General features: G+C 29.2%; 1 protein-coding gene across 1 annotated transcript; it reads right to left on the bottom strand.

The window, feature by feature from the left end:
• Positions 1 to 31: 31 nt before the first annotated feature.
• On the bottom strand, positions 32 to 2,817 carry Triagg1_8570 (uncharacterized protein; the record flags this gene model as incomplete). The annotated part of the gene is made up of 4 exons (XM_062903431.1): positions 32 to 124; positions 205 to 308; positions 369 to 973; positions 2,117 to 2,817. 4 exons carry the CDS (start codon positions 2,815 to 2,817, stop codon positions 32 to 34), a joined length of 1,503 nt encoding a protein of 500 aa, XP_062752566.1.
• Between the last annotated feature and the right edge of the window lie 10,180 nt (positions 2,818 to 12,997).

Genomic DNA, 12,997 nt, shown 5'->3' with positions numbered 1-12,997 from the left:
CCCCCCCCCCCCCCCCCCCCCCCGGGTTGATTTACTGGACTGCGAATGGGATTCTGTAGGCCCAGTGGGTTGTTATGGGGAGGACGCCGCGGAGGGTTCCGGTGGCGATGAGTTGGCCAAAGGCCTTTGGAGATGTTAGCTTGGGGGGTTTTTTTTTTTTTTTGATATGGTTTATGGGATCTATGGGATCTTTAGAGGTCATACCCAGCAAAAATTGACGTAGTTGGTGAGGTAGGCACGTAGGCAAAGAGGCGATATTTCAAGAGCATAGACAACGGGGATTGTCTGAAACAGTCCAAGGGGGATACCTGGTGGTCATGTTAGTGAGCAGTTGCCTCTCATACAACAAACAGGAACACGCCGCTTACCGAACAAGACTTGTCCAACCTCGAGGACGGCCAAACTAGGAGCAAAAAAGGTAATAAAGATGAGCCCAATAACACCCGTCATGCCCGCAAGCATCGTCTTGCGAAAGCCAAACCGCTCGCTCACGTAACCCGCCAGCAAGAGCCCCAGCAACTGGCCCGCCGTCGACCCGTTGCTCAGGCCCGTCTGCCAGGGGGCCGAGATCTGGTACGAGCCGGGCTTGACCTCGTGGCCAAAGGCCTTTTGGAAGGTCGGCTGGGCGAAGAGCGTGCCGATGAGCTTGGTGTCGTAGCCCTCCATGACGACGGCGGTGGACATGGCGATGCTCCAGCAGACGCCGGTTGGGTAGAGCGAGAGGGCTTGGAAGAAGGTGAGGTCGTGTTCTTGGGTGGTGGCATCTTGGGCGTCGGAGATGTCGTAGGCTTGGGGTTTGAGGGTTTCCACGGGAGGGTCTTCGGATGGGCGGCCCATTGTGATGGAGAGGAGGAGGATGGCAAGATGCTGATGGAGCAGTGCTAGGGTTGAATCTTCCTCGTTGTCTCTTCTATATCTTTGAAATTGAGCAGATAAAGACGAAGATTTAGGAAGAGTGGGAGATGTTGTGATGCTGTGCTGTCATTAGTGTAACTGGCATTCAGCACCTCTTATAGGATTTCCTCCAATACCTTCTCAACTCCTCACGTACACACGCAAGGTAGTGCAAAGTATTGTAGTGCCAAAACACCAAGACGAGCGTTGACTAACATCAAGTACTAAAAGAAAACCTGGGGAAATAGAGTCTAGACCGGCGACCCTAGCAATGCTAGTCCCGGCCTCTAATCCATGCCAATTCGAATAGTCTGTGCCTTAGCAAGCCGGTCACAATGGCAGATCTGACAGCGTGGTAAATCTTATTAGGACTTTAAATCAAGGAATTCCATCCCTGTAAGTGAGAAGCAGTCCCAACTATATACCTGTATCCACTAGGTATGTTTCTATATAGGCTAGGTACAATAGAGGACTTGATTTACTAGCAAAAATGTCGCCTGGTCGACGCGTTAATCATTAATGTCAAGTATATCAACGTACTCATCTAAATTTCAAGACTTGCCTTTGAGGCTTTTGGCAGCAGCTGATGTAGTGTCAATTTGTGGCGATTTGATTAGCCATAATCCTAGGAAGATACTCTAGATGGACCCCTTCGCACTCAAAGGGATATAATTCTGGAGAATAGAGAGACGATGCTCGGTATAATCTCCGAAGAGGCGAGTCGGGGCAGTTGTTGGAAGGGTGTCTTGCTCATCTCCAGGCGAGGCACTTATCTGGAGCCGAGCGGCCAAAGATGAGAAGACTAAGAAGCACGCTTGGGGGGCTATTTAGGCAAAGGGGTTATTCGGAGACTTGTTTTGTTCCATGTTTTTAGAGCTGGCGGGTAAATTGTGTTGGTGGAAGCTAACATGACTCGGGGTTGTGTGAGACAGTGTTGTAACTGTTTGGTGGTAGTTCAGATGTGGTTTATATGAGATGACTGTTGAACTCTATTGAATTGATTTATAACAAAAAGACGCAGATGAGATGAACAGGGTGTTTATTTGGTTGCAATTGATATTGAAAAGAGCTGTGGTTGAAATATGTGCGTTAGACGTGCTCAGGTTTATGAGTTCATTCAAAAGGCACATGTCTATATGTATGTGACTATGTGTACAACACCAACTTTGAGCAGCCAATTACTCTTGCCTCTCCGAGATAAAACAGCCTGTGAAAAGCATACATGTCCTCAAACGTGCAAAACTCCAGCGACCCAAGGTCAAACTCTCGCTGCAGCGCCGGCAAATGCTGCGCAAACACCCTGTTCAGCGCATCCCTGTTCTCGCCATCAATGTGCCTCATCAGATACGCCATGGTGATGTGAAAGCCGTATGTCTCGTGGTTCGGCGCCCTGAAGCCCAGCGCATCGCTGATTCTATCTCGCAGCCGTCGTAGACGCTTCTCCTCCTCCGGGCTTGCTCCCTCAATCTCGAGCCCGATGCCAATAACAGCGGGATCAAAGCCCCGGACTCGCATCTTGTACGGCGGTGCGAGGCCCTCCTTTTCCAGCTCTAGGCCGACCGCCCTCAGCTTCGTGGAGAGTTCGCGGGTGCACTCGTCCAGGGGAAGCTTTTCCATCCCGGGGGGCCACATGCCGGGCTCGCATTCCGTGTCGCGGACGCCATCGACGACGGTCATGTGCCATGAAGGTTTTGGCAGGAGATGGACGAGCTTGGAGAGCACGGGATGGGAGCTGAGAGAGGCGTGGAGGGCGTTCATGCCGGGCTGGAGAGGAGATTCGGGTGGGACATGGCAGACGGTGGTGTTTCCGGGGAAGCGGTGGACGACGCCGTCGGATGAGAACTTCTCGGGGATACCGATGGGGTAGAGCGGCCGCTGAGGCGTGGTGATAGTCGTGGTGACTGCTGATGCGGTGGTGGACATTGGTGCTTAGGTACGAGATGATGTGATGCCGTTGATCTGGGGCTAGCAGCGTCTCATGAGAGCTAAGAAGAGGTGAGAATGAACTTGATGTGATTGTAAGTTATGAGAGGCTTGTATCAATTGACAACGTCGTCACGTCACATCTTTTCAGGATTCCTGATACTGATTCATGTCTTTATAAGAAGCACGTGGGATGCAAGACGAGGATCGGTGAATGTATCCATTGAAATGCTCGTCGCTTCCAGATAAGCCCATCGCCTAGAGATAAGAGCCGGCTTGAGATTGTCTCTTGGAGATGTGAAGCCGGCGTTTTCTTAGCGCCAGGCACAGAGTTTTGTAAGAGGCAGAGTAACAGATCGGATATGCGACTGCCACGTGGCAAAGCGATAACATGTGTCAGAGGCGGCAGTGTACGAGAGAATAATAAAGTTAAAGAGAGGTTCTAGTTGTTATAAAGGGGATAAAGTAGCTAGGAGGTATATAATAACTATATTTATTTTTAACCTCCTTTAAAACTAAGGGGATTTATGCTCCTTTATATAGTAAATCCTAGCTATAACTAATCTTTAAGCAGTAACTTTAGTAATATTTACTAACTTTATAGCTTTATTATACCTCTTTCTTCCTTAGGCCCCTAATAGGCTACCCTTTTTTTTTTAAAGTATACCCTTATATAATTCCTTATAATTTTCTTTTATACTTTTTTATAAAGTATTATTAAAGTATTAGCCCTAACTCTTTATTATATAAATTATAGTAAAATTTAGCTATAAATAAAAAACTTTTATTTAGTATTATAATAATATAAAATATAATCCCTAAGTAAATAAAAGTAGAAAGCTATATAAAAGCTATTTATTATAAAATAACTTACCTTTTATAATAATAATTCTATAAAGTAGGTTTATAACTATTAGTTATAATACTTAAATTATAAAAAAAGTATTTTTCTTTTTCTTTTTATAAAGTCTTTAACTATTACTATTATAATTATATTTTTCTTTTTTTATTAATAATTCTACTATAATACTCCTTTTAACTATACTTTATTAAAAGCTAATATTAAGTACTATAGTAATAACTATAGCTATAGCTATACCTATGCTTACGCCTCCCCCTATTATATTATTAAAAGCTAATAAGTAAATTATATTTTATTTTAGCCCTTTTTCTCTTTACTAAAACCTAATATAAGCCTTATATTTATAAATATTATATATATTATTATAATTATTAAAAACTAGGTAATATAATAAAATATTATTATAATATATTAAATATATAGCCTTATTTCCTAAGTTTATTTTACTAAGGCTTTATTTACTCCTTTTTAAATAATAGTAATAAATACTTTTATTATAATAATTATAATAATACTTATATTTCTATATTAATTACTAATAAAATTATATATATAAACCTAATTAATAAAATTAAGTTTAATAACCTTAACTTAGTAAGCTAATTTTATAATAGCTATATAATAAGTATTAATATATACTTAGGCCTATATTACTATACTTTAAGTAAACTATAAAAAAGCTTATAATAAAGTAAAGCTAAGTCCTATATTAATAACTCCTGCTTATTAAACTTATACTATAGTAGTAGTATAATAACCCTATTTATATTATATTTATAAAATTATAAATACTTAAGTTTAGCTAAATATTATAAATTTATTATATAATCTCTAGGCTATACTTATATTTTATATCTTAGTTTATTCCCTTTAGCTTTACTAAATTACCCTTTATTAACTTTCTTTATAATCCTAGCTTATACCTAGCTAAGCTTAAAATACTATTTTTATTACTATAACTTAGGATTACCTTAATTCCTAGGCTAATATATTATAAGCTAAGATAACCTTTATTATTAATAATATTACTATAAATAATATTAATAAATAAAGTATACTTTATAACCCCTTTACTTTTATAATATCTTAATATAATATTTAATAATTATAGTATTTACTAATAGCTTTAATAAGGGAAAGTAAAAAAAATTAAAAAAAAGTAAAAAAAATTAAAGAAAATAAATAAAAATAAGAGAAATTAAAAAAAAATAATAAAAAGTAAATAAATATAAATAAGAAATTCCTTATATTTTCACAAGGTTCTCCCTTTTTATAAAATTTATATTCTTACTTAAGGTTTTCCTTAGTTTTTTTTTACTTCCTTTTACTACTAAGGCTTTATAAATAAATCTTATATATTTAAGTAAGTTCTTTAAGCTAATACTTATATATTATATTATATATTATTATAAATTATATTTACTAAGCTTTTTATTATTTAAGTTACTTTAAGGCTTTTATAATTTCTTCTTTACTTTATCTTTTATTATAGTAAGCTTTATAAATAAATCTTATATATTTAAGTAAGTCCTTTAAGCTAATACTTATATATTATATTACTAACTTTACCTTTAGCTATACTACTTTTATAAATTATATTTACTAAGCTTTTACTATTTTAACTACTTTAGAAAATTTATAAATTCTTTTTTACTTTATCTTCTATAATAAATAAGTTTTTTTTTACTTTATCTTTTACTATAAATCTTATATATTTAAGTAAGTTTTTTAAACTAATCCTTACTTTAGCTATATTATTATTTATAAATTATATTTACTAAGCTTTTTATTATTTAAGCTACTTTAGGAATTTTATAAATTTTTCCTTACTTTATCTTTTACTATAAATCTTATATATTTATATAAGCCCTTTAAACTAATACTTATATATTATACCCTTATTATTATAGCTTATATTTACTAAACTTTTTACTATTTTAGCTACTTTAGGAAGTTTATAAGTTTTTTCTTACTTTATCCTCTATAGTAAATCTTATATATTTAAGTAAGCTTTTTAAGCTAGTCCTTACTTTAGCTATATAATAACTATAGATTATATATATTAAGCTTTTTATTATCTAAACTACTTCTAATATAGCTAAAATATTATTTATACCTTAGGACTTTATAGGGTTTTATTAAAAGTTATTTTTATATTCTTTTATAAAATTTTAATTTATAAAGTCCTTCTTTAATACCTAAGAATTATATTTTTTACTATAGCCCTTTTATTTTATATAATAAATATAGCCTCTTTTTTTTTTTTTATATTTTATAATTTTTTTAATATTATATATTTTCTTTAGTATAAAAAAGTTATTTTTTAACTTTTTAAAAACTTTATTTTTACTTTTAAATTCCTTAAGAATTATAATATTAAATATTAAGTATATTTTAACTAAAGTTAAAAACTTTAGTTAATAAATAAAGTTGCTTATATTAATAACTTTATTAATTTAGTAAAGTCTTATATATTTAAGTATTAACTTCTAATTTAGTTTCCTAAGTCTAAAGTTCTTAATTAATACTAATACTTAATCTCTTATATTAAATACCTTCCTTTATCTCCCCTTATTATATTATTTATAATATAAATTACTAAAGTATTATAAAGTAGTAGCTATATTTTCTTAATCTTTAACTATTTTATTAACTTAATTAATAATATTTTTATTTATATATTATAAATTATTATTATTAATAAAAAGGGGGTTAAGCTTATAGTTAAGTAGTAAATATATTAATATTTACCTAGTTACTAAATACTTTATTATATTATATATAAATTCTATAAGTAAAAGTTTATATAGCTAATTAAGCTAATTCTTATTATAAAAGGCCCTAAAATAATATTTAAGGTTTTAATTTTACTATTTTATTTAGCTATTTATCTAAGGGTAAAAAATAATATTAAGTTTTTTTTTATAACTTAGTAAATAATAAAAAATCCTTTAGAATATATTAGTAAAAAAGCTTCCTTAATCTAATATTATTTTTTTAAAAATTCTATATAGTTTAAAAATATAATAAAAGAACTTATTAACTAATTTATTTATAATTATTTACTATAAGTATAAAAAATATAATATATATTTTATAAATTTATTAATAATAATAAATATTAAATTATAAGTTTTCCTTTATTTTATAATTTTAAAAAGCTTTATAATAAAGTTTATTAAAAACTCCTCCTAAGGCTATATTAATATAAGTAATATTATTAATTCTTTATAAAATTTATAATAATAAGGCTTTATTATTTAATATATATAATAAATATTAATATATTTTTTTAAATTTCTTTTTATATTTTACTAAAAATAAGTCTAGGCTATTTATATATAGCTTTTACTAATACCTAAGTAGCTAGCTATTTTATTATTATAAAATAAAATTAATATCTTTTACTTTATATTATAAAATATAAAAATTCTAGCCTTATATTAAAGAAAATATTTCTTATTTATACTTTATCTACCTTAAGTCCTCCCTAGGGCTTTATATTTAACTATTAACTCTTATACTTAGGTATTCCCTTACTATATAATAAGTAATACCTTTTATAAGGTTTTAGGTAATTTCTTTAATATTATAATAGCGCTTTTATATATTATTTATATAAATCTAGCTAGCCTATAGGTTATATATTAAAGATAAAGCTTATTTCCTAGTAAATCCTTTTTAGCTTAAGGAGTTAAGTTAAAGTATAACCTTAAGTTTAAGTAATTATCCTATATTATTAATTTAGGGTAAGGTTTTTTTTCCTATATTTTTTTATTTTCTAAGTATAATTTAATATAAAATTTATTTATAAAAAGTATAAAATATTTAAAAAATAATTACTTTTTATTTTATAACTAATATAAGTTTACTTAATAAAATAGCCTATTAATAAAATTAGCCTTACTTAGTCTATATATAATCTTAAAGTTATATAAGGCTAGCTTTTATAGCTATAATATTTACTTACTTAAGAGTTTTTTTTTTTTAATAAGGAAATTATAATTTAAATAATTAATAATAACTTTTACTTTATTTTAAGTATATATAAAATAATATTTTTAAGTTTTATATACCTTTATAATAATAAGTATTTTAGTATTAGGGGTTTAATAATATACTTTTACTTTACTAAGCTTTTATAAAAAATAAGTAATAGAGTACTAAGCTCCCTTTATAAGCTAGGATAATATAATACTAATTATATATTTTAAAATATTTATTTTAATATAAATTAATATATTAAGGTTATAGTAGTAAAGTATAGGTTTTTATTAAAAAGTATTAATAAATTTCTTAAATATTACTAACCCTTATTTTCTTAATATAATATTCCCTTTAGCCCTTCCTTTTATTAAGTTAATTAAGGGTATTATAATTTTATTATAATTTTTTATAAATTTTTAATAAAAATTAGTAAAATTAATAAAAATAAAAATATTAGTAATAATATATAAAATAAATTAATTAATAATTACCTTTATATACTTCTTTTTTATTTTAATTTCTTTAAGGGTTATTATAAACTTAAAATAAAAGATTTTTATTATATTAAATTTATACTTTTTAAAATTAGTAAATATCCTATATTACTTTAACTTATCTAATACTTCTTAAATATATTATATATATTTAGTAAAGTCCTTACTATAAATTAAAATATTATTTAAATAAATTATATAAATATAATTTATTAAGCTTTTAAGCGCCTTATTAATATACTTTTAAAAAGTAACAGGGGTATTAATTAATTTAAAAGGTATTACCTAAAACTTATATAACCTATATTTATACTTAAAAGCTATTTTCTCCTTATTTTTTTTATAAACTCTTATATAATAATATATATTTTTTATATTTAGCTTAAAGTAAATTTTTATACTTTAAAGCTAATTAAGGATTTTATAAATTAAAGGTAGTAGTATATAGTTTTTATATATTATTTTATTTAATATATAATAATCTATATAAAGGTATAGCTTACCTCCCTTTTTTAAAATAAATAATATTAATATACCCTAGGAACTTATAAATTAATATATTTAGCTTTACTATAATACTTACTTAATATATTTTTATAATACCTCTAGCTCCTTTTTTACTAAAGAGTAAATAAATCCTTAAAAAAATTCTACTTTTAACTTTAGATTTATTATATATATTAGTTTTTATAAAAGTATTAGCTTTATTATTAATTTTAAGTTAAATACCTTTACCTTATTTATATATTTTATAAATAAAGGCTTTATAGCTTTCTTTTAAAGTAAGGTTATAAAAGTATTTTAGTTTATAATAGCGCTAATATTAAAATATATAATAACTAGTTTAACTTAAGCTTTTTTTACCTAGGTATATATTTATTACTTAAAGGTTATTATTATTAAAATTTTTATTAATATTAAGTATTAAAAAAATTATCTTTAGTAATAATAATAAAATCTATTTAATTATATTATAATCTCCCTAGGATAATATTATTAAATATTTTTACTATTATAAAACTTATAAATATTTACTTCTTAACTTTTTAATTATCTCTTATCCTTAAGAGCTAAAAAATATAATTATATATTTTACCTAAGTTTTTATATACTAAGGTAATTACTAAATTATTATTAAATATTACTAAAGTATTCTTTACTAAGTATTTACTTAATATATTAATATTATTTTTAATATTAAAAATAATAATTTTTAACTTTTATATTCCTCCTACCTATATTTATACTTTCCTCTTTATTATAAGGAATATAATAAATAATAGCTTAAATAAATAAGCCTTACTTTCCTAAGCTTTTTTTAAAATAATTAATTTAAAGTTTAAGCTTTATATTAAATTAGCTAAAATACTTACTTAAGAGTTATTATAATACTTTATAATATACTTTTTATTTTTATAATATAAGTAATTTAGCTTTTTATAGCTTATAAAATAATACCTAGGAGTTTTATATTTATAATATATAATCTTTAATAAAAGTTTATACTTTCCCTACTTTAAAATAGCCAAGGGGTTATTAATTAAAATATTATTCTTTATTTAGCCTAAGGATTATTTTAGTATAATTAAAACTTCCCTTTTTTTATATAAAATATAAAAAATATATTTACTTTTTTTAAAATAAGTAAAATTTCTTTCTCTTTATTTATCCCCTTTACTAAGGCTATTAATAATTAATTTTACTTTAAAATACTTTTTATAAAAATCTTACTATATAATAAAAAGTCTTTTATAAAAAATATATTTTTTTATTTTTAAAAATACCTTTTAAAAAAAAATTAAGATTTTATAATTATTATTTATATAATATAAAACTTTATTATTAGCTTTTTTAAATTATTTAATAAACTTTTTTATAATTTTACCCTTCCCTTAATATATAATATTTAATACTTTTTTTTTATTAATAATATAAAATTAAATATTTTTAACCTAGTTTTTATATTACCTTAAGTATTATATATAAGTAATATTATTATAATTTTATTAAAGTTCCTTTTTAAAATAATTAATTTAGTATTATTAAGTTTTTTTTTTAAAATAAAGGCTTATTATAAAAACTTTATATATTTTATTAATAATTTCTTTAAATATAAATAAAATATTAAATTTAAAAATATAATTTTAATATTCTCCCTAAGTCTTTTTTTTAAATATAGGCTTTAGAAAATATAACTTTTAATTCTTTATATAATTTATTAGCTTTTTTATAGGCTTTTTTTAAGAAATTATAATAAGTAATTTAAAAAAAGGCCCTTTTTATAAAAAAAACACTTTAAATTCTTTATTTTAAAAGTTAATAAAATTTACTAAATATTAAGTAAGCTTTTTTTTTTAATTTTCCTTTATAATAAAAATTATAAAACTAAGTAATTTATCTTTAGTTAAAAAAATATATTATTTTTTAAAAAGGGCTAGGGAATTTAAAATAATAAATTAAGGGTTATATTATATATTAAAAATTAAAATACTAATTTAAAAAGTAGATTTTTCCTTAAAAAGTATTATATAAAGTATAAAGCTTTATTATATACTTTTAAAATATAACTAACTTTTTACTTATTTTTAAGCAGTAGTCTTTATTATCCTTACTTTAATAATCTCTTACTTTTTAAAAAAAAATAAACTTATTAAAGGCAGTAATATATAAGAAAGTAATAAAGTTAAGGAGAGGTTTTAATTATTATAAAGGGAATAAAGCAGCTAAGAGGTATATAATAACTATATTTATCTCTAACCTCCTTTAAAACTAAGGGGATTTACGCTCCTTTATATAGTAAATCCTAGCTATAACTAGCCTCTAAGCAGTAACTTTAGCAGTATTCGCCAGCTCTGTGGCTCTATTATGCCTCTTCCTTCCTCGGGCCCCTGACAATATGATGATGCTGACAGATTGGAATGACCAAAGTATTGAATACGAAGGTCTAACTGGCTGAGTTATAAAGGGCTGTTTCTTAATACTGTTAGATTTTGCTTCTCCTGTTTCTGGATCCCAACATTTTACCCTTCATGAAGCATACATGAGCCCCCTAATCAAGGGAATTCAACAAAGCCTCTAGAGATGTCTCTTCACCAATCATAACCTCAATGATTCTCTCTAGTTTGTTCGAAAGGCATCATTTCTATTGCCTGATTCTGCACGGCCGTCAAGTATTCCACAACCTGCTGATCTTTTACACGCTTGGTACGCCATGGGACTGTGGCAGTGGTTGGGCCGGGCAATATGTCGATATAAAGAACATGAGCTTTTCTGCCTGATACGGCCATGCCAAAGACCACGTCGTCAGAACTTGTCATTCGGCTGACAACTAGAGCCCACGCTGCCTGCACAAGACTTGAAGCCGTGATGCCCAGAGATTTGTCTTTGATGGGCAGCCTTTTCCGCTGCGTCAAGTATGAGACGTAGAGACCACTCATCACACAGGGAGCGATGCACGGTCCATACAAACCACCGCGGTCTGAGAGTCTCGTCGTCCTTGACAATGGCATATCGGGAGGTCATCGACTTATCTCGATCCATTTGGAGATGTGGCTTGAGGCCTTGAGCCTCAATCCAATCAACATGTTGCTCTATAACCACTTGCATAAGCCCATGCTGGCTGTGACGTACGATTCTGGTACGAAGCATCGAAGCCGCATTGGCTGTTTTCTACCATGTTTCCTTGAAAAGCTCCAACTGCACGTCTTGACCCAGTCCGAGTGTAATTCGTGTCACGTTGTCTCCTGCACATCTTGGTGACAGTGATAGAAGGTCCTCTTGAAACTGCGTGCAGGGATTCGCGTCTTCTATCGAGGATACGTGTGTGTTGCAGAGCGTAGTGATATCCTTTCGTAGACTATCCAAGACTGAGATGTCTCCTAACAATGAGAACGGCTGCGGGATCTCGACACTGGGCATGGATGGATCTCCTTGGGCCTGACCAGGGATTGCGGGACATTGGAGGCTGGTTTGTGGTTGGTTGTCGCACATCCTCCTCCTGGTGAAGCTTCGTCATAAATAGCTGAGATGATGCTTTACTAGAGCAGGGTCTATGGGTGGCCCAGAAATGATGGCGTCAGGGATGCCCATGTTGAATCTGTGTGAAAAGACTTTAATAAATTGGCTGTAAATAGTCCAAGTGATAAGTTGCTGCTACGATTGGAATCTTGGAAAATTAACTTCGCAATCTGGTCCTGAGGCCCTTCCACAAGCATGACAGAGTCAAATAAGCCCTCGACAAACTCTCCACGGAATAACTCACCATGGTATTACGTAGAAGCTCTCTTTAGTGATACATCTCCAACGTCAGCTACTGATGCTATCAGACAATATATAGCATTCATCCGTCACTCGTTTCAGATATCATTGCCAAACGGCACCTGATATGTCTTGTAACAACCGTCCACGAAGTCTCACATGAAGGGACATAATTCGTTCGATTTGCAGCAGTACACCATCAATTGATTGATTAGATACTGACTACGGGCCAAATTCTCCTCCCCATTGACCTTCAGGTTAGGCGTCTTATAAAATCATCAACATACAGGATATACAGATGCAGTGCTCATTTTCTCACTACACCAAGCTCTCTATGGTAGTGGTCTTGTTCTCCTTGTGTAGACACATATTACCTTGGACATTGCCTCCCATGTTCGACATACATGGGAACTAATAAAAAAATACAATCAAAGTCCATACAACTGAGCTTAGGGAATATCATCTAATGATTGAGCAGAATCATCGTCGCATGCGGATATACTTTGTGATGCACGGGTTATTTCGTGATATGCATCATCAATTCTTACTACAGACAAGGCATCACCATCTCTCTTCTTTC

This window comes from Trichoderma aggressivum, assembly GCF_033847375.1.
Source record: "Trichoderma aggressivum f. europaeum strain CBS 100526 chromosome Unknown scaffold_042, whole genome shotgun sequence".
Lineage (NCBI taxonomy): Eukaryota > Fungi > Ascomycota > Sordariomycetes > Hypocreales > Hypocreaceae > Trichoderma > Trichoderma aggressivum.
The sequence above is the reverse complement of the archived record's forward strand: the minus strand, read 5'-3'. Positions and strand labels throughout refer to the sequence as shown.